We start from the raw sequence: 22,573 nt of genomic DNA, 5'->3' as shown, positions 1-22,573 counted from the left end.
ACAAAATACAACAGCGCGATCGCTCGAGGGTTAATAGGGGGATTCACTAAACAGCGTAAACCGATTAAACTGATTAAACATCGCGATCACCAAGGCAATCTTTGATTATTTCATCCGCAAAATCATGAAACATTTCAAATAATCAGAAAATCATGGCTTACGCAGCAATTTAATCTGTTTAGTGAATACCCCTAATAATAGAATCATATATTCCAGTATGCAAATAATTATAATTGATTAATGACTTACGCTTCGCAATAAAACTGGTCGTTTTGAATATGCTGCAAGAAACTCATTTTGTCACAATATAGTTCTTGCATAAAATAAACTCTAACCAAGTTGGATGGGTACTCGAAATTCATAGATGCAATCATTCGATTTCCCCTTGAAATGTCATTTTATATTTACCAACAATAACTGTGAATGGTAATTTTCCCAATTGTTGGGTAATATTGTAATACTCAGCATAGCTCATTGAACTTAGATTTAATAAACAAAATAGTAGGTGCACATGTTAATGTAATACCTTCAAGTTAACCAGTGTTTAAAACTTTCTATTAATGCTTTAGTGAAAGGGTAACCGTGACAACTGCACCAAAATGTTCATCTCTCGATCGATACCCCGACTGCTGAAAAACAGTGCCAGTGTGAATGCCTTCACGAGGCAAAACTTCTGTGCTGAGGCGTTGAACACTGCGACAGTTCCCACAGTCCGAAGCATCAAAGACAAGTGGATATCACGATTCCAAACCGAGAACATACCGGAAGCGGATGCATCTATAACCAACATTTTGGCACACGTCCTCAAGGTGCAGTGTCTCAGCGATGTGAACAACCGTCACCAGGAAACGAAGCTGGACGAATCCCAACTAGCGAAAATCGATGAGCTATGCGAGTGCCGGCTGGCTCGGATGCCGATTCAGTATATCATTCACGAGTGGGAGTTTCGCGATCTCACGCTGAAAATGATCCCTCCGGTGTTCATTCCTCGACCGGAAACCGAGGAGTTGATAGAGCTGATATTACAACAGATTGACGCCGAGAAGGAACTGAAGTTCCTGGAGATTGGCTGCGGAACGGGAGCCATCAGCCTGTCCATATTGAAGCACGTCCCGAAGGTAAGTGCATACAAATTATATTAAGAAAATGTTCGGCAATTTAATACTCGCATTTTAGTGTGAAAACTATTGAACTTTGGACATGCACGGTGCTATACCTATGTCTTATTTAAAGTGTTATAATAAGAATATACAGGGGATAGACAAAATGTTCGGGAGAGGCACAATTTCCACTTTACAAAATATGTTCAACTGTAACTTTACAAAAAGTGCATCAAAGATTCACAAATTGTCACTGTTAGTTGATCAACTAGTTGTGTATCAGTTGTCAAAATTTGGAAAATGGGCTATTGTGCACGAAGTTATAAAGATTCTAGAAATAAGATATAATTATCCGATAGCCAACTTTGAGCTGTTGTATCTCCGGATTCAATGAACCAAATGCAATGAAATTTTGACCATATATGACTTATATAATAAAATCTGAAAAATGTTTGATTTAACTTGAAATTATTAACAAGAGAAAAAGTTATAGCAATTTCCTTTAATTTATGATTTAGAAAATTGGTCTTTTATTTTAAATGCATCGCATTACTTCTTCAATTTATTGCCGTTTATGTTGTTACATTCTGTTCGCTCCCAACGCGAAGAACCATTTTGATTTTGACCTCATCTCCTCAACCAAACTAACCTCGAGTCGCCGCGAGTATTTTACGGCTCCAACCCCACTAACGTTGAGCACATAGTGGGTAAGGTGCGATGCAAAGAGATAAGAGATCGGATAAGCGTCGAAGCACACTCTGTGGAAACTATATGCAGAACGCATGAACCGTACATAGTAGATGAGTTGCGATGAGTGCGGAGATGCGATGGAGCTGCTTCGACGCATGTGAACGCAAGAGAACGCAAGAGAATGCTTGTCGGGTATAAATTTTATGATTTCGCTCGTTGTGTATGTAAAGCAATGCGGATTTAATGTGTTGGGAATGCTAGTAGGTAATATAAAATGCGTTAATATGTTGTTGTTTTTCAATATAACCCAATGCTTTTTCACATGACTTGTATTTTGATGAACCAGACGTAATAAAAATTTATCATACTGTCTATCGATCGCCATGTAAAATAACATATTTCATTGCATATAAAATAGTATTCCATCAAATCGTTTAAGTTTTTTACAGCATATTTTTGTTATTATATGTGTATAAAAAAACATTTTATTTTCTATGTTCGGGATTTAAATGAAGTGATCAATGTTTGATATGGTCGTTTGTTCAGTGCATGCTATTCATGTGCAAGTTAGAAAGTTTAAGGGATTTATGGTATTCAACTCAATTGCTAAAAGGATTCTGATTGAAAGGTTCAGCTTTTTTCTTTGTCAGGCAAAACTAGAAAAGAGTGTGACATCGATTTCAATTGATACTCTTTTACCTAATATATGACGAATATTGTGTACTTGGGTGTCTACTCATAACTCAAAATAAAATTCCCTGAGTTTTCCAGGTTTTTCCAGATGAAATTTTGAAAGTTTATAATTAAAAAAATAACCCAAATTTTCTAAAAATTATAAAGGGTGACTTAGGGTATCATCACCAGGTTTGTTCTCTTCGACATGAGGGATTTATGCCGGTCAAATTTACTGAAACTTGATCATATTCAATTTGGTTGGGAAGGATTTGATGCCAACTCTGAGTTCAACAGGTTTCAAAAAACCCCCCATGACGAAGAGAACAAAACTGCCAAAAATACGTAAGTTCCCCTACTCTTCAAAAATTCTTTCAATATTTCTGAGCATTATTCCTGGAATTTCTTCCAAAGTATCTTCCTGGCTTTCCGCAAGATTCTTTCACACGAGATATCTGTTTGAGTACGTCCCGATATTTCTTGCAAAGGTTTTCCGATATACTAGAGATTCTCGCTGGATTCTTCCTGAAGATCCATCCAAAACTATTCAAAGTTTCTTCAAGAATGTCGTAGCCATGCGATTAGAGTCCGGGTGGATGAGGGTTCGATTCCCGCTCCGACCGATGAAAATTTTCACGAGAATAGCTTCTAATCCGTAGCCACTCCGTGTTAAATTTCGTTCAATCGGTACAGCCGCCGGCTGAAGCCAGTGTCTATGCCTTTTTTAACGATTTTCCGGGACAGCTATCCATAAACTATTGGATTTTTACCGATAGTTTTCCGATATTCCTCTTGTTTTCTTCGCGGAACTTCGTCCGCAGCTGCTTTCAAGATTCCATATGGTTTTCAGAATTCCACCTTGGATGTCCTTAATATTTTTTCTCGGGATTACTATTATCTCGAACTTTTTTCGAGATGCCTCATTTTTTCTCAGGTTTTTCCTGAAGTTCCTGTCGAGATTTCTTCAATAACACTTTGCGGAGTTTCTCGCAAGATTTTATTTGAATTCCCTCGAATATTTCTCCATGAATTTCCTATAAGGTATTTCGTAAGTTATCTCAGGAGACATTCTGAGGAAAACCCGTAGAAGAATCCCTGCAATTACTTTGGTAGAAATTCCTGAAGGAATATCCAGAATCTCGGGACAATTTCTGGTAAAGATTCTGGGAAGAATTTTGGGAATAATGCACAGAAAATCTGTAAAAACTCTCAGGTGGATCACTATAAGAAATCCGGTACAACTACAAGAAACAGCCTGGCTCCGAAAATATGCAAGAGAAGAATTCAATGAGAAATATCAGCAATAACTCCTGTAGAAATCCCAGAAGGTACTCTGGAAAAAAATCTTAGGGGAAAATCCAGGGTATTTTAATTAAGAAAAGCTCTGAGAGACATCTCATGACCAACATCGGAAGGAATCTTCTGAGAGAAGTTCCAGGAGATACTCCGAGAAAAATCTCAGGTAAAACTTCAAAATAAACATTGCAAAAACTTTTAACAAATTCCTGTAGGAGACCAGGAAAAACATCTCGAAGAAAGCCCAAAGCAATGGTTTGAAGATATCACAGGAAAAAATAAAAGAAATCTCTTGAGGAACTCTTGCAGTAAATTCCTGAAAACTCCTTCAGAAATCCTTGGAGAAACTTTAGTAGGAACCCCAGGAATAACTTCTTTAGCAACTCTGAAAAACGTTCTGTGAAGATCTTCTGGGGAAGTCCCAAGAGGAACACCGGAAGGAATCGGGTAAAATTTTCGTGAGGAGTGCCGAAAGAAATTCCACGATTTATCCCGACAGACATTCTTATAGAGTATTCGGAATAAATTCTGGTAGAAATCCTACGAAGATTTCTTTGAGTAAAACACTGGAGGAACTCTGAGAAGAAATAGCATCCCCGTGAAAAACTCCAGGAGAAATCGGTTGGAATTCAGGAATCCTGGAAGGAATCCGGAAGTATACCTTTCCGGAAAAAAATCAAAAAGGAATACCAAGAAAAAAAAGCGTCAAAAATGCGGAATGGAATTTTATAAGAAATCCTGGGAGACATTCCAGGAAATATTGTTAAAGAAGTTCCAGAAAGAAATTCTGACGGAATTTCTGGAAAAAATCCTTGTAGCGAAATTTCTATATGGATTTTTACTACCAGGTTCATACGACCCAATGATTTTTTTTTTCGGAGTAAAATTTCCCTGAGTACTCAAGAAATTCCCAGAGTATTCCAGGTTTTTCCCTGTTCAATAAAATTCCCTGAGGATTCCCGGTTTTCCAGGTTTTTCCAGGTAGTAGACACCTAGAGACATCTTTTCTCGTAGATGTCGCAAAAAATTTTGTAATAAAAAAAATCTATACCCTTAAATAATACATACTTGCCGAATATTTGTTTCTTTTTGCCGAGATCAGCACAATGCCGAAAATCAGTATAACAGTCTCATATTGATTTAAATTGAAATCAACACTCAGATAGCTCAGTCCGAAAAGTAATAATATGTGTATACATAAAGACATCCCTCATGCGGATATAATTACATTTTATAATTCTTTTATCAAATAATTAATTCAATAATCTCAATCTCGTACAGTTACACCAAATTTGTTTTTTGAACTGGTCGGTTTTTGCTATTGCAACAGGATCAAAACTAAGTTATAGCAAAAAAAACGGCCCGCGCAAAACAAAAAGCAGGTGCATTTTATCTTTCCGCTCTTACAGATGAAACGATCATTTCACTACCCACATCCAAAGAAGCGCTTCAACATACAAGCGACTTCATCGATCAAATCACGCGAGTCGTTGATGCGCACGAAATAGGCGAAAAAGGATGTGAAAACAACATGCGCACCCTCATTGAAAACCTCATGCACTATGGCCTATCAAACTTCCCTCTTCTCATCTCATAACTTATCGCATCCGATCGCATCTCACCTTACCCACTATGGTCACAGCCTAACAATCACCCTATTCTCCTCACACACACCATGGCGTTTGTTTGCCCATCCAACCGACCGAGCGACAACGTGAACAAGCATGTGCGCAAGGATCAGCCGACCGACCACGCATGCATTGCGTGTCCTTATGTGCCAGCCGCCGACGACGCCCGAACCACCGCCGCATTGCCTATATACATACAAGGAAATTTCCACCACCGCCACAGCGCAGCGCAATTTTCTACCTCCATTCAGTCTCTACCGATCCTTCGAGAGGATTGCGTGCACAACAAAATAGTCTTCATTCAACCACGAACCTGTACAGACGTGAAATACAGTAGTTAAGTAGTTTTTAGTAGAAACCGCCTTTTCCTCCCCAGTGGAAGCCACAGCCTTTTCGTAGGCTAGTGTCCCCCTCCTTCCTATCGAGCTACCGGTCCTGTGTGTCTGTTCCTCCGACGGAACATTTGGTCCTAGCGAACCGGATAAAGGATCCAGTGCCTTGAGAAGCTGCAACCGCAGCTGTGTTGTCGCCAATCATCCGATTGGGGCAATTCCCTTCCATTGCTGTCGCCGACAGCATACAGTAATCCTACCGAGAGGATTGCTGGTGTTCCTGCCCCGGTAGTTCGACCCCAGTGTGTTTTGAAGTGATTTTCCATGGCTTTCATTGGCGGAGTGAAAGCTTTATCAAATTCCAAGTGAAGTGAAAAAACCCCACAAAGAAAAAAGAAGTTCGAACCATTCATCCCGAAAGTGAATCGCGCGCGTGAGCAGTGGTTCCCAATCACTAGCGGTTCCCAACCCCAAGAATGGCCGAAGTGAAAGTGCTGTTCGCCCAACGTAGCCACGTTGAGGCAAGTGTGAGCAAGATTCAAGAACAGATGCGATGTGACAGTGGTATCCAACCTGATTACTTGCGAGTGAAAAAGTTTGAGCGTGAACTTCAGTGCCACTATCAAGAATACCAGAGAGTGTATGGTCAACTTTTGTCAGCACTCCCAAACGACCGATTCGATGAGCTAGATGAGGATTTCTGGCGATTCGAAGATATCCACAACGAGGCCTGCGTTCTGGTGGAAACTCTGTTGATTTCCTGCCCGACCACCAGAGACAAAGGTTTCAACAAGCGAAGGTCGTCATCCAGTTGCTTTGCTACGACCACTACACGCTGGCTCAGCCCTCCTACCCGAAGAAGCCAGTCACCGAGCCAAACGACGGAACAACCGGTTCCGATTCCTGCCGTGGTGGAGAGGCCACGCTCGTCATTGCCGAAAGAGAATGAGGTGAGTACGAGTGGTACCGATCCAATCCTGACCGAGAACCCGTGCCGCTTCGAAGATTCCATCAAGAAGATTCCTTTGCGTGGACCAGCCGAGGTCCCATCCGAAAGTGATTTCGCCGAGGTCACTATTCCTGAGTCGGCAGCCCCGCCGACCGAAAAGGCAGCCAAGCGTGAAGAAGAGGCGACAACCGTTGCCTTCAAGAGTCCACCGTTTAAGGGTAAGAATCCTTCGACGAGCCAGGATGTCCTTGTCGGCAACGAGCCAGCCAAGTTTGTCGGCATTCCATCCGAAGATCCAGAGACACCGACGTCAAGCAAAGCGCCTTCCGGAACCAACCCGGTGGTGAACCCGTTCCAAATTCCATTCAACCCGGGTGGAGTTCATTTGAAGCTGACGACAGTTCCGATTCCTACCGGATTCCATCCGGTGCTGAAGCCGTTCCGATCGCCACCAGGATTCCATCCCAAGTCCATGGAGATCCCGAAGCCAACCGGATTGCCTCCGGTGACCCAGAGTCCGATCGGACCCTTTCCGGTACCACAGCCGCCCCAGTGCAAGACCGGTTCCCTACTGGCATACCAGCAGCAGCAGAGTCCGACCGGTCTCCTTCCGTTGCAGTCCGTGACCGAATCCAGTTCGGTAGCCCCATCGCTCCAGTGTAAGGCCGGTTCCCTTCCGGCATTCCAACCGCAACAAAATCCGACCGGTGTCCAGTCTACCACCGGTTCCTATCCGGTATCCCAGAAGCTGCAGTTCGTGACCGAATCCCGTTCGGTAACCCCGCAGTTCGAGTCTACGACCGGTTCCCAGTCCGGAGCCAGTCCGGTGGTCGATTCTGCCCTGATGCCCGTCGATACCCGTTCGGCGGCCAAGACGATCAAGAATTCTACCGGTACCCGTCCGGTAAATAACTCCGATATGATGTTCGTCGGTTCCAGTCCGACGGTCAAACCAAATAAGATGCCCATCGGTGCCCGTCCGATGGTCAAGTCCAACGAGATGCCTGCCGGTTCCCGTTCGGTGGTCAATTCCATCCAGGTGTCTGCCGGTTCCTGTCCGGTGGAAAAGCCACTCCTGATGTCCGCTGGTGCCAGTCCAGTGGGCAAGCCTAGCCTGCGTCCATCATCTATCGGTACCAGTCCGGTAGTCAAGACAACCGTCGATACCCGTTCGGCGGCCAAGAAATCCAAGATGTCTGCCGGCACCCGTCCGGTGGTCAAGTTGCACGAAATACCTGCCGGTTCCCGTCCGGTGGTTGAAGCCAACCTGATGCCCATCGGTTCCTGCCCGATGGTCAAGTCTTTCCAGATGTCTGCCGGTTCCCGTCCGGTGGATAAGCCACTCCTGATGTCCGCTGGTGCCAGTCCAGTGGCCAAGCCGATCCTGCGCCCACCGTCTATCGGTACCAGTCCGGTAGTCGAGACAACCGTCGATGCCAGTTCGGCGGATAAGACGCCCAAGATGTTTGCCGGTCCTCCTCCGGTAGCCACGCCGATCCCGATGTCCACTGGAACAAGTACGGTGGGCAATTGCGCTCCGATGTCCATCGGTTCCCGTCCGACGCTCAAACCGAATCCGATGTCCGCTGGAAGCAGTCCAGTAGACAGTTTCGCCCTGAAGCCCACCGGTTCCTGTCCGGCAACCAAACCGAAGTTGACGCCTATCGGTGCCCGTCCGGTGGTCAAGTCCGTCCAGATGTCCACCGGTTCCTGTCCGGTGGTCAAGCCACTTCCTGAATACGCTGGTACCAGTCCAGTACGAAAACGAATCCTGACATCTGCCGGTGCCCGTCCGGTGATGAAGTCCATCCTCCGATCCACCGGTGCCCGTCCGGTGTTCAATATTTTCCAGATGCCCGTTGGAACCTACCCGATGGTCGTGCGTGTCCTGATTCCCACCGGTGCCCGTCCGGTAACCAAGCTGTGGTCTGTCGGCACCTGCCCGATGGCCAAGATGTTCCTGAAGCCCGTCGGTACCAATCCGATGATCAAGCCATTTCCAAAGTCCACTGGAACCAGTCTAGTGGTGAAGCCGACCGTGTTGTTCGCCGGAACTAGTCCGGCAGCCAAGCCCTTCGTAATGTCAGCCGGTCCCCTTCCGGTAGCCAAGCCGTCTTCGATGTTCGCTGGAAGCCGTCCAGTGGATAAACCCTTCCTATTTCCCGTCGGTACCCGTCCGGTGACCGAGTCAAGCCTGATGTCAACCGGCACTCCTTCAGTGTCCCAGCCGGTGATCCTTCCTGTGATGTTAGCTGACATCCCTCGACCAGTGAAACTAATCCCGAAGCCCGCAACGTGTTCAACCTAGAAGCTACCTCCAACGACAGCCGGAATCGGTTCGGCACTCAAGCAGATCCAGAGCCTGGAAGAACGAGTTCCAAGACCGAAGATAGCCGGAACCCGTCCGGTAGTTAGAGAACCTCCCGAGAAGAAGAACTGGATCGTGGTGTTGTCGATGATGAACCAACCACCACTGGATCCACCGCCGGTCAGCCCGACTGGTGAATGTAAGCAGCTCCATTCCGACCCAAGGCCGAGGAAGCCTCCCGACGAACGCGTCCACCGAACGACCCGAAGGAAGACGATCCAGACACCACAGGTGAGCAAGCATTCGATCCGTGGTGTGTGAGTTCCCTATCCTGGCTTAACGTGGTTCCCCCAGTCCTCCATTGAAAACTCCTAACAAATTAACAAGTTCCTTTTCTCTGTCGTCTTTGTGTTGTCTTACCTTGCCTTTCGTACCCTTGCCTAACCCAGAATGAAGTACATATGAATAGAAAGATCTCCTTGAAGTTTGCGTCCTTTGAACCTCCTAATAACACACTATAATCCGAATCTGATTGCCTTGAGATTTCCTGTTCCATCGAAGATGAAGACCCTACTGAAAAATACAAGATCCTTTTCCTGAACTGCCGTTGCCTATCGATGTGGTCCTGCCCCACAATTCCGCTTGCTCTTCAAACGTTCTATGATGTGCTCCCCTGTGTTGAACGTGAATCCTTTTCCCCAATCTAAGTTAGTTTGAAGCCTCCAATCTTTAAGTCAGACAATCCAGCCAAGTTAAGTCTCCAAGGTGCCTAATACCTATTCTTGAATGATGCCCATGAACCCCAAGTTCCAAGTTCTACCAAGATATCCAAATACAGCCAGAAATACAGTCCACAATTGAAACGATCCACCTCCGGTAGAATTTGAGTTCCTAACATGAAGCACAAATTTGTCATAGATTGCTCTTCTAGTTTCTTTTCTACAAGTCCACATGATAAATTTCCCACACCTTGATGTTTCCTCCTTACCAAAAGACACGAAGTGATGATCCTAAATCTCCAAAGAAGCTCATAGTCTTCCATAAGAATTGAGTCCATGTCCAGTTTGAAATCTGTAAGTCCACCTAAGAAGTTTCCTAATGTTGAACAGTGAAGTGTGTCCGCCTAAAGTATGTCCTAAAACCCTCATAAATGATCAATCCTCAAAGTACCATTTGCAAGTTCCTTGTTCCTGTTATCCCTTTGAAGATACCCGAAAGTCATGCTCTTGAAAGTTGTCATTGTTTCCTCCTGATTGTTAGTCTTCCTAAGTTACCTCCCTGTCCAAACCATCCTAGCAAGTTCCACCTATTCCGGCCGGGGAGTATGTTCGCTCCCAACGCGAAGAACCATTTTGATTTTGACCTCATCTCCCCAACCAAACTAACCTCGAGTCGCCGCGAGTATTTTACGGCTCCAACCCCACTAACAATCACCCTATTCTCCTCACACACACCATGGCGTTTGTTTGCCCATCCAACCGACCGAGCGACAACGTGAACAAGCATGTGCGCAAGGATCAGCCGACCGACCACGCATGCATTGCGTGTCCTTATGTGCCAGCCGCCGACGACGCCCGAACCACCGCCGCATTGCCTATATACATACAAGGAAATTTCCACCACCGCCACAGCGCAGCGCAATTTTCTACCTCCATTCAGTCTCTACACGGTAAAAATTCTGCACGCTGGATGGAAGTGAAAAATCCCTTACTATTCAACGTCCCAATCAACATGATTAGAAATTATTTTCCTTTTAAATCGCAATGCTGTCAGTTTTGATTTGAAAACCAAAAGAAACCCACCGAAGAAATAAACTGAAAATCACTTCGATTTGCACTAATGTACAAAGTAATACAATCCAAAGGGAAAAGCTGTTTATTTGGTAATGACTGTTTTGGGCATGAAAGTAAATATAGATGACAGGTGGTAGAAAGTGTTTCGCTTCGATTCGTACCTCATCATCAGATGTGAAGTAGTGTAGTGGTTAAGCAGAAGACCGTGAATGTCAAGGTCCTGGTATCGAATCTTGGTGTTGCTGCGGGGGTACACTTTTTTATTTTATATTTTGAAATCAAAATATTGTCAACAATGAATTGAAGTGCACTTCCAGTAAAACTGAAGAGGCATTGGATGTTCTTTTGCAAATGATATTTAGATGATAACAAACTGTTTGGACAGTAGTGCGAATTCAAGTGCCAATCTGTTCATATCAGAGTGCATATTTTTTACCGTGTACCGATCCTTCGAGAGGATTGCGTGCACAACAAAACAGTCTTCATTCAACCACGAACCTGTACAGACGTGAAATACAGTAGTTAAGTAGTTTTTAGTAGAAACCGCCTTTTCCTCCCCAGTGGAAGCCACAGCCTTTTCGTAGGCTAGTGTCCCCCTCCTTCCTATCGAGCTACCGGTCCTGTGTGTCTGTTCCTCCGACGGAACACATTCCATCAAAACTTATTCCTACAAGTCAATTAGAGGGAATTTAATTGAACTAAACGGTGTTGAAGTTTTGGATAATTTTGTGTTTTATTAGAAAAATAGTCTAATCACAAATCACAAGTTTTCCATAGCACATTATATAAGTCATAAATGGTCAAAATTTCATTGCATTCGATTAATTGAATCCGGAAATATAACAGCTCACTACAGCTACTTGAATATCTTTTTGAAAAGTGAACATTTTTCTGTCCCGATAATTTTGTCTGTCCCCTGTATGTATACCTACATCTGTTAATCGATTATTGAATCAATTAGACCCTATTCTATTGACTTACGCTGAAAACACATCTAGGAAATGAGAATTTACCTCAAAACTGTTGAAAATTTAGCATGTGCTTTTAAAACCCCCGAGAGGCAGGGGCATGCAAGAGATTACAGTAGTTTACAAAATAAAATGAGAGTCGTGAACTTCTGTCAACGACCAAAATTTTTGAAGCATAATTTAGCACTGATTTCGAAACCGTGCTTGAATTTTTTTTAAGTAGAACAGTTAATATCGAGTTTTACAACTTTTTAAAATATGGAGTTTAATAGAATTCAAATATCGTGCGTTTCGTTCAACCAATTTTAAATTTTTATCCATAAATTAAAAGCTGAATATAATACCATTCGAACATCTGAATGCAGGTTCAGCGTCAAATTGATAAAATTCAAGATATTGGCGAGTTTTGGGGACGATCTCCTTAAATTTCAGCAAAATATCCAAAAATATTTGAAGACATGTATATTTTTCAATAAGAAAAAAACAATTTAAAAATTCTCAATCAACGTGTTTTCGACATGTCATATGTAGGCAAGTTACAGTAAAAAATTGAGCTCAATCGGAGCATTGATAACGGAGAATGAGATATGTGAAGTGAGCTACTTTGCTTAAAAATAGAACAAAATTCGATTTCAAATCATTAACCTTGTATGGAAAGTCGAAAAAAATTTCGCTCTACTGTAATTTTTTTCCTTCGCGTTTTCGAACTCAGGGCATGATTCTACACCAATAATGATCATCAGCTTACCGAGTTCAAAAATTCTGTAAACTAGTGTTATAGGCTTAGGGCAACGGTCAAATTTTGAACCCTAGAGAATTAAAGTTCGAGTTTACACTCTGAAGAATTTTCACGTCCGATTTGCGTGAAAAGATAGGTAGTTTTCGTTCACCATATTTTTCACGTAGCCTTCGCCGGAATTTCAGGTAGCTGGACACATTTGAGATTCGGTAATCGACGTGATGATTCAGGTAAATTTGACATGAATTTAACGCATCGTTCACGTGAAATGTGGGTCAGAGCTACTAGAATCTTAGGTAAATTTTACGTGAAACCATGATTAGTTCTACATGAATTTCACGTAATTCATACATGATTTTTGAATGAAAATAGAGCAGCCGCACCAGCTTGCAACGTATTTGAAGAGGCAGAAGTTTTAAAATCCTTACAAAATGCAATAAAAAGCCACCGATTTACCCTACCGTAAAAACGTCACAGCATTGCATAAAAATTTAAAAACTCTTGTCTCTTGAAATACGCTACAAGCCGCTACAAATATGTAACAATTAAATAAATAAATAATAATAATAATAATAATAATAATAATAATAATAATAATAAAAATATCTTCACCACCCAACTAATATTTATTGTGAATGTAAACGTCAACAAAGCGTCCTCAATACGGCTTGATGCTGAGTTACTGTGTTGTACATATAGATGGAAGCTTCTATGCAAGCCCTATAGAGATAAGTGACATTTCAACACACGAACACTAGCGCAAAATTTTCCTCACACAAAAGTGCACGCCGATTGAAAGGCTATTCAGATTGCATATGCAAATATTACCCAATCGAATTGGGTAAAACGGGTAAATAATGATAAAACTAACGTCCGGGGCAAGAGTGCAAATATTTTCCTCGCAGTTTCACAACTACGTCTACAAAAAAGGCACGCATACATTTGAACGTGATTACCTCTATACCAATGAATCTGGCGAACTTAATCAGCATGTATATGCTGTGCGAGAAGCTTCTATGCCACCAGGTCATAGCTCTTTTCTCGGCTCCTATGTAACCACTAACTGAATAACATCTTGAGAAGGCGCTTTTTCAGCCTTTTCGCAGTTGTTAAATAATAGTTATACGGCATCCCCAAATTAAACGATTAAATATAACTAGGTTATGGATATCGTGACGCAATACATGTGGAACTGGAATTATCACTTTTAAAATTGAATAATTAAAGTACTTGCCGCTCTTTGGAATCGAACTCCCGATCTCCGTATCCACTGGTCCCGATGATGTCCTCGCTGCCACACTGCTATATATAAAAACATAGAAAATAGCCCGTTTTCTTTTACTCCAGACAAGGCTTCATAATTGTGCCACAAGAAACCTTACCCAACTTCATCTTGCTGCAAAAGCTTGTGAAACGTCAAACGCAATAATGTTTACATTGAACAAGCTGTGTGGTTGCGCCAACAGATTCTTCTTCACAGCTTCTAGCTGAAAGAGTGTTCTTTAAACGGCTACGAAGCGCTGCTGTTCTGTGTTTTGGCAACATTACAAAACGTACTGTATAAAAGCAGCTATTGTAGTGGCTGGGACTCTTACTCGATTTGCACATCTTCCGGCATTGAATTAAAGTGCAATAAAAGCAACCCAAATAATTTCACAACACATACAAGGATAGCTGTAAAGAATTTGTGTAGTAGCTATATATTGCGACATTTGCACCCATTTAGACTCGGCCGAAATTCATTATCATCACAGTCGAATTTCGCACACGACTTCGCAGCGGCTGGCATACACAAGTTCGGTTGAGTTCATGACAGGGGCGTCGGATGCATAACAGGTAAACAAAATAAGTTTGATTAGTGTGAAATTTTGCTGGGAAATGATGATTCAGTGGATTCTCAAATTATCACAGTAGTCTAAACATTAATGAGAAACCCAATATCTAGCTTAAAGTTTATTTTGACAATAATGTTTATATCCGACAAGCCCTGTTGGTAAACCAACAGTTTCTTTATTACAGCTTCTAGCCGTAATGAAATCGCATAACGGCCTTTAAAGCGCTGCTGGTTTGGGGATTTGTCAGTATAATGAATTGTACTGTATAGTAGCAGCTGTTTTGTTAGTGGGGACTCCTATTCGATGTGTTCAAGTTTTCACATCTTCCGGGAAATCTCCCGGAGTTGGAATAGGGTGGAGTAAAGGCAGCCCCAGTGACAAGCAATGGATTTCTGAAAACCGAGTTTGGTAGCTGTATGGTGCTTGTTTTGCAGTCGTGTATTAGCTTATGATTTATATTTGACTAGCTTTCCTTTTATTCAGCGTTGACTGCTTTTACTCGATGGTTACACAACAGAAAGCAAATGACTGAAGCTTATAGCGCTGAAAATGTTAGTTGGGGTATTTGTTTACATCTGCAAGTTTCCCCAGAATTACATTTTTTTTTTTGTAAACAGGTTGCGACACTTGCACGGATGACGAGTTTGACAAACAAAGGATTTCAAGACAAATGAAGATATTTTCTGCGATGATTGCTACCGTTGCAAAGCAATCTAATCTTGAGAATAATTCTAAAAATTGTTGTCATGTCTTCATTACATCAATTACGTAGGGTCCAAATTATATTGGTTACCCTACGCTTCACAGTCAAAATTGCTTTCGTTAAGGTTTTGATCATCAGAAATGCGAAGTACAGTCATAATACAAGCGCATAAGAAACTTTGTAACATAATCGATCGGTTTCTAAGCAAGTTAATTTACATGTGTTCTAGCGTTGTCATCATCATTTATCATATTCTGTGCTCATACTGAAAGAGCTTCTGGTACCAATTGGAGTTCCCTTGGGTTTTTGATTTTTCTATTTTTTTTTTGTTTATATGTTTCCTCGAAGTCTATCGATTTTTTGAAACGAAAACATTTTGTGATTTGTTAGAATAGGGTAATTCGTCAATTGTTGAGCGGTTAGCACTGGAATTTTTTATGTGCATTTGGTTTTCCATGCATAATTTCACGATAATAGAAACATATCCAGTGTACTGGGATCTCGACCCAGTCAATTCTTACACTTTCCCTTGAATTCTATTTTCCAATAGAAAATATAACATTTCTATCGGAAGTCTTGAATCCAAATGTTAAGCGCATTCTTAAGGCGAAACTGGAAGCATTTCCTCACTTTTTGAATTTTGATTTTTTATTAAATAACGAAGTAATATTTTCAAAATCGGGTTTTGTACACAGTTAAAGGAAGGATCAAGGTATCTCCTGAATTTTTTTCAGGTGGAAAATGTTTTAAGGAAACCATTTTTGAATGAAATTTCACAAAAATATGGTTTTTGAAAATTTGGTAAAAGTTTTACACCTGAAAAAAAATCAGGAAATAGTTCGATCCTTCCTCTAACTGTGTATGAAAACCGATTTTAAAAATAGTGCTTCGTTATTTAATAAAAAATCAAAAACCGAAAAAAATGATGAAATGCGTCCAGTTTCGCCTTAAGCTAACTAATCGTATTGCTGACCGACTCTCGCTAATTGTTCACCCTTAAACGAAAGTGCACAGCGAATGAGTAACTTGCGAAAAGACAAAGGATTTTTCACTCATATTTGCGTACGACTGGATCAGCACAAAAAATGTGCTGATCCGGTGTTACACAAATTTGCGTTAAATTTCACACAAGTTTGCATAAAATCTTTTGTCTTTTCGATCGCTGCGTGAAAGTTACTCCTTGCTCTGTGTACATCGATCTTTCCGTGTTGAACGGTTCACTCCGGCAGCCGAAATTTTAAATTATCCGTTCCACATTTGGCAAATATTCCATTTTCATATTTATGAGAATTTAGAAGGGTTCCTGGGAGTTCCTTGGGGGGAACGCCATTCAAACGTTCAAAATTGACCTAAGCTCAGACAATATGTACCTATTACTTACGAATGATGCCGATTCATAAATTTGGATTTCTTTCGCTTCTAATATAACAAATAACACGCTCAGCTTATCTCTCCTAATACTTTCTTATTTTGGCCTATAATTTCAGGCCTCAGCGATCGCCCTGGACCAAAGCACATTGGCCTGCGAGCTAACTCTGGAAAATGCCACACAGCATGGCTTGACCGAGAATCTACGCATTTTCCGACACAAGCTAGTCGACAAACTTCCTACCGAGCTCGAAAGCCACAAGTTCGACATGATCGTCAGCAATCCGCCGTACGTTCCTTCCAAGCAGTTGCTCGCTTTGGAGCCGGAGATTAAAATCTACGAAGACCTGCGGGCGCTCGACGGCGGTCCCGACGGATTGACCGTGGTCAAAGCAATACTAGACATAGCGGGAAGGCATTTGGAGCCCTCTGGCGTACTGTGGCTGGAGGTGGACAGTTCGCATCCTCCGTTGATTGAAAAGTATTTGGAAGAGGCGGTTCCACAGTTAGGTTTGAAATTTATGTCGTCCTACAAGGACCTGTTTCGCAAGGAGCGATTCGTAGAAATAATGAAAGTTTAAACATGTTTCAATGCAATTGAAAAATAAATGCTTTATGTTGATGATTCACAGTTATAGCTAACCATAGTGGTTTTATTTATTTCTATACATACAATCATATTGTTAGGTGACTCACGATTACACACTGCTTCCTGAAAAAACAAGTTTGTGAAATAAAATCACGGGTTTGATCCCAGGAATCGAGACTGCCGGATTGGCCTATCAGTAACATGAAAGAACACAGAAACTACAAGCTACTAGTACTATACTAACCTTCGCCCGGGTCCGACAAACTTAAAGCAAACGCTGACGGCAGTTCTCCGCTCCACACTGACAGTAGAGTACCTTTCCGGGCACCGAACCTACGTCGTAGTTATAGTTCCAGGTCAACTCCGAACCGGCCCGTACGTTACACAGGGCAAAGAACGCCACCCAAGGGAAGCGGAGATCATGGGTGTCGACAAATACGTTTTGCACGAAAAGATTGGGATTACAGGAATGCTGAAATCGAACGAGATTAATTACTATGAATGTCATTTCGTTACTGAGTATAAATGGGATAATTACGTTGAAGTATCGGCCAAGGTTTCCGGATTTCTTGGCGTCCATGATGTAGATTTGTTCGTGTTTACCGAAATACTTCCGAACTGATCGATACTTGATGGCAGGGCTGGGAGCGTCTTCCTTCGTCATGTCCGAGTACGGTATCAGGTTTACCATCTCGCGCTCTGGAAGTTGGGAGAATGCTATTGAAGTACAATGAAATAAACGCGAAAATAGACAAGCTTACCATCATCTGATCCCGTTTTCGAATCTTCCTTTTTCTTCGAGGATTTCTGAAAAGACGCATCATGTAATCAATAAACAATATTAAACAATAATAAACAAATAGTTATAGCGAAACACTGATGGGCTACTGGATAGACCTCAGTCAGTTAAAAAATGCCAACGAATTTGCATGATGCAGAAGAACTCCTCCAGGAATTCCTTTTCAAAGTTTTCTATGAATTACTTCTGACATTCTTCCAAAAGGTCCTCCTGGGATTCCTGTAGAAGCTTATTTTTTCTGCTTTTCTTCTGAGAACCCTCCATAAATTATTTCTGGTTTTCCCAAAAGAGTTTCTTCAGAGATTTTGAACTTTTTCTTTCAATAACTTTCTTTCTGAGATTCTTTCAAGATTTTTATCCAAGATTCCTCTTTTTGAAATCGATTCTAGAGTCAAGGATCCCTCCTTCTGGGGTTTCTCCAAGAGTTCCTTTTAGCATGATTCCTACTGGAATTTCTGCGCAGGTGCCTCCCACAGCTCTTTTGTGTTTTTTCAGGATTTTCTTCTGATACTCCACAAGTAGTTGCTTCTACAATTCTTAACGGGATGCTTTCGAGCATTCCTGCAGTTACTAATTCAGGAACTCCTTCCGTAATTCTTCCAGGAACTCTATCCAAATTCCTCCACGAGTTTCATCTGTTATTTCCTTGGGTAAGTGGAACGGAGCCGGAAAAACGATAGATTCGATGATGAGTGTAGTGAGATTTTGGAAGAGTAGAACACAGCAAGGGCGGTCATGTTGCAGCATGGGACTCGGCAGAGCGTGGACGATATAAAAGAACGCAGAAACAGCAGACCCGTCTCTTCGGAAGAAAAAGCGCCGCCTGGAAGAAGCGAATTGCGGCCAAATGGAACTGCAATGCTGTTCACAAGAAACACGGAAGTTCTACCAGAAGCTCAACGTAGCCCGCAAAGACTTCGTGCCGCGAGCCGAAATTTGCAGGGATAAGGACGGGAACATTTTGACGGAAGGACGTGAGGTGATTAAAAGGTGGAAGCGCTACTGACGAACACCTGAATGGTACTGGGAGGGCATTCATGGAGGACTAAGGCAGCGGAAGAAATGACTACTTCAGTGCAGTTGGGAGCAACAACGAGCCAACACCCACGTTGAGGGGAGTTAAGGATGCTATCCAGCAGCTCAAGAACAACAAGTTTGCTAGTAAGGATGGTATCGGAGCGGAACTCATCAGGATGGGCCCGGGCTGCCTGCACCGGCTAATAGTCCGGATCTTGGAGGCCGCACAGCTACCGGAGAAGTGGAAGGAAGGGTCCATATGACCCATCCACAAGAAGTTGGAGTGTGAGAACTTCCAAGTGATCACAATTCTGAATGCCACCTACAAAGTGTTATCCCAGATCATCTACTGTCGCCTTCCATCTTAATTGAATGAGTTTGTGGGAAGTTATCAAATCGGCTTCGTCGATGGCCGCTCGACAACGAACCAGATCTTCACCGTACGTCAAATCCTCCAAAAATTCCGCGAACACCAGGTCCCAACGCACTACCTGTTCATCGACTTCAAGGCGGCGGCGTTTGCCAGTATCGACATCGACCGCATAGAGCAATGGAAAATCACGTACGAGAACGGCTTCTCCGAGAAGCTCACTGGACTGATGAAAGCAAGGATGAAAGCGACGATGTAAGAAACTGCGTATGGGTTTCGGGCGATCTGACCAGTTTGTTCGAATCTCGCAGGGGAATGCAACAACTCTCACGCCCTGGAAGGTGTTATGCGACTAGCCGCGCTCAACAGCCGGGGTACGATTTTCAAGAAATCCGGCGAATTTGTCTGTTTTACGGATGACATGGACATTATTGCAGGATTTCATTAAGAACTTTATTCGAGATTCCTCCAGGAGTTCCTCCTAGATTTTGGCCAGGAATTCTTTCTAGGGCTCATCCAGGAACTCATTACTGGATTCCTCAACTACTTCCTGAAGGACAGAAGGTTTCTGAAAGAATCTAGGAAACGACTCCAGGAGGAATCTCTCAAGGCAGACAGAAGTCATGGTGAAATATTTGATGGAAGCTCTTCAGGAATCTCAGAAAAAAAAAACCAAAATGTCAGAGGGAACATAAGAATCCTTCTTAAGGCCGACCGGGAATCGAACCCATCACCCTTAACATGGACATGCTGAATACCCACGCCTTTACAGCTTGGCTATATAAATCTTAATTAACCTATAGAAGTCTCAAAACGACCTCCCTGAGGAATCTCAGAAGAAACTCCTAAAGGATTTCTACACTGTAATATCCATTCAGAATTAACTAATCGGTTTACTGCCGGTGGACGCATAAATGTCCCATGTGCAAAAACAGACAATCGAGAAAATCGCGTCCAAAGTTCGAAAAAAGTAAATTGTCTCAACTATGAAGTATAAGCGCTGAATCGTGTTCTAACATCAACCAATTATTAATTTGAGCACTATTTTTTGTTTTAGAGCGATTTTATAGTTCCATAGGATTTCCAATGAAACGTGACGCTTATGCGTCCACTTTTAAGAATGTTACAAATCGGCCATGCATTTTTTCAACAATTTTCGGAACAAACTACCTATTTTTATTTCCCCATATGATAGTACCCCACGATACAAGGTCATTGGCTGCAAAATCTCAATATTTCCAAAAATGCACATGGGACAATTATGCTTCCACCGGCAGATTTAGTTCAGTGCAACACCAGTTGACAGGTCTCGGACTGTTATAATGTAATACCACCATAACAAAGTAAAGTGTTCGGTGAATCGTATAAAACTTGAATAAACGGAGCGATCAGCTCTCTTGTATCGTGACCATCGTAGAGTACAGATCACTACTCCAACCGAGAGAAAACCCCCCAGTTCATACTGTTTAGTGGCTACGAGGTTGAAAGTTTTAGTGCGCGTGCGTGAAGGAAAATAGTGAAGTGAATTTTCGGGAGTGAATAATTTGCTTTTCTCGGCCCGTTGAAGCAAAATAGTTTGCCTGTACAAATATTGCATCAGTCAGTAAGTTTTTACACGGAAGAATTGTGCAAACTACGTTTAAAATCATCGTCATTTTGTAGAAGAAAAGAATTTGACCTTGAAAGAACACTGTGTATTGTTGCTTATTCCTGCTTTTGTTCTTTTGTTCATAGCCGGTCGTTTGCGACGCTGGAGTTTGCTTTCGATACGCGGCTGCGCTTATTGCGACGCGTCGGCCATTAGAATTGGTGAAAAATTAAAACTAAAGAAACCGGTTCGGATTATTCGCTGCTGCTGCTGTTGCTACGTGTGTGTTGTTGCTGCTCTCGCTGCCGTCGTCGGCGCTGCCGGTGTTGCCATCGTAGTTATCATCTTCGCTGCTGCCTACGGAGTTCTTCGCTTCAGCTCATCAATTATCGCCTATTTTGACGGTGGTTCCCACTGCAGTATAGACGGAACACAGTGGTGAAGCAACAGAGTCAGCAAAAATCCAGAATACAGGAAGTAGATACAGGTACGTCGACATTTTGATCTAATTTCGTCCATTTTTTGCCCAGTGCGCTTTGTTTAAACAGAATACCTTTTGTGTGTGGTCCAGGCAATATGGCGTTGTATGGAACAATTGATCCTTACATCCCGGGCACTTCTTTTTCCAATTATATCGAACATATAGGATACTGCAAGATGACGTCACGAAGCCGTGCACTGACAGTTCAGCGAGCTTGTTTACATGGACTTAGTCTCTGGCGGAGATCCGGCAAAACTGTTTTTTGATTCAATTTCAGTAAAAGGGTAATTAGACGATTGGTTTTGTATTAGTAGAGTTGAATATAATCGATATTTCCATATCATAATGGTTTCGGGACGGAAAACATAAGTTTAATTTTCGCCGCTCGTTTAAAATTCTAACACCTTGTAAACAAGCTCGCTGAACTGTCAGACAAAGTGAGGTTAGATCACGTGCTTGCAGTACCCTATAGAGTATTTTTTCTCTAGTAACAATGTCCCTGATGAGAGAAAGAAAGATTTGTTCATGACGTTTGCTGGCATGCCAACCTTTGAGGAGCTTAAGCTTCTATATCCATCGACTGATTTAAAAACGCTGACATATTCTGAGATTACGAAGAAACTCAAGGAAAGGTTTGATAAAGTTGATAATGAGCTAGTGTCGAGATACAAATTTAGATGCCGCAAGCAAGGACCGTCGGAATCCAATGAGAATTTCATTTTAGCGGTAAAACTGTTAGCTGAGTCGTGCGATTTTGGGGAATTTAGAGATACTGCAATACGAGACCAGTTACTTTTCGGATTATCGGACAGGAAATTACAGAAACGTTTACTAAGTGAGGATGAATTAACATTGAGAACAACAGAGAGGATTATCAAAAGCAGTGAAATAGCGGTAAATCAGGCGGATGCCATTAACGATGGTTCGGCAAATATCAACTCGGTGAAGTATCGGCTTGGAAGGAATCGTAACTATGGCGGGCATGGAAGAGAATACCGTGGACGAGAAAGAAGTAGAAATCGTGATTATAGGATGCAACATGAGAGATATGAAAGAAGCAGGTCTCGTTCAGGCCCGAGTTCAGGACAAATGTCGTCTGGTAAGGGACGATATGCCAATTTTGTTTGCCATTTTTGTAAAATTCGTGGGCACATTCAAAAACATTGCTACAAGTATAAAAATTCTCAAAGAAGCTCAGTAAAATTTGTAGGAGAGGCTACCAAACACGACGAAGCTCGAGACAATGTACACGATTATTTCAAGAGATTGCGGGTCGACTACAGCAGTGACAGCGACAGCTCAGGTGACTATCCATGCATGATGATTAGAACCATCAATAAAATCAGTG

The 22,573-nt window shown here is 42.3% G+C and overlaps 3 protein-coding genes across 3 annotated transcripts in view; 2 read left to right on the top strand and 1 right to left on the bottom strand.

Annotated features, from left to right (window-relative positions):
* Nucleotides 1-367: 367 nt before the first annotated feature.
* LOC109429414 (MTRF1L release factor glutamine methyltransferase) lies at nt 368-17,023 on the top strand. Its single transcript, XM_019705367.3, has 3 exons — nt 368-501; nt 570-1,118; nt 16,501-17,023. Exons 2-3 carry the CDS (start codon nt 600-602, stop codon nt 16,960-16,962), a joined length of 981 nt encoding a protein of 326 aa, XP_019560912.3. The 5' UTR covers nt 368-501; nt 570-599; the 3' UTR covers nt 16,963-17,023.
* The window catches only part of LOC109429413 (histone-lysine N-methyltransferase eggless), a 25,801-nt gene continuing 20,234 nt past the window's right edge, over nt 17,007-22,573 (bottom strand). The window contains exons 8-10 of the mRNA XM_062850963.1: nt 17,732-17,777; nt 17,509-17,669; nt 17,007-17,442 (exon numbers count right to left, since the gene is read on the bottom strand). Of these exons, the coding sequence (XP_062706947.1) occupies nt 17,236-17,442; nt 17,509-17,669; nt 17,732-17,777 (414 nt within the window). The 3' untranslated portion in view covers nt 17,007-17,235. The remainder of the gene's footprint in view (nt 17,443-17,508; nt 17,670-17,731; nt 17,778-22,573) is intronic.
* The window catches only part of LOC109428770 (uncharacterized), a 5,877-nt gene continuing 5,002 nt past the window's right edge, over nt 21,699-22,573 (top strand). Inside the window, exon 1 of the mRNA XM_062850962.1 lies at nt 21,699-22,528. Coding sequence (XP_062706946.1) covers nt 22,469-22,528 — 60 coding nt within the window. The 5' untranslated portion in view covers nt 21,699-22,468. The remainder of the gene's footprint in view (nt 22,529-22,573) is intronic.

This window comes from Aedes albopictus, chromosome 2 (genome assembly GCF_035046485.1).
Source record: "Aedes albopictus strain Foshan chromosome 2, AalbF5, whole genome shotgun sequence".
NCBI classification, from domain to species: domain Eukaryota; kingdom Metazoa; phylum Arthropoda; class Insecta; order Diptera; family Culicidae; genus Aedes; species Aedes albopictus.
This window is presented reverse-complemented; position numbering and strand designations above follow the sequence as displayed.

Excerpts from the sequence above, each read along its gene's own strand:
- LOC109429414 (XM_019705367.3), top strand. The coding sequence starts at position 600 with ATGTTCATCTCTCGATCGATACCCCGACTGCTGAAAAACAGTGCCAGT. Across the intron at positions 1,119-16,500 it reads TATTGAAGCACGTCCCGAAG|GCCTCAGCGATCGCCCTGGA; the intron begins GTAAGTGCATAC and ends CTATAATTTCAG.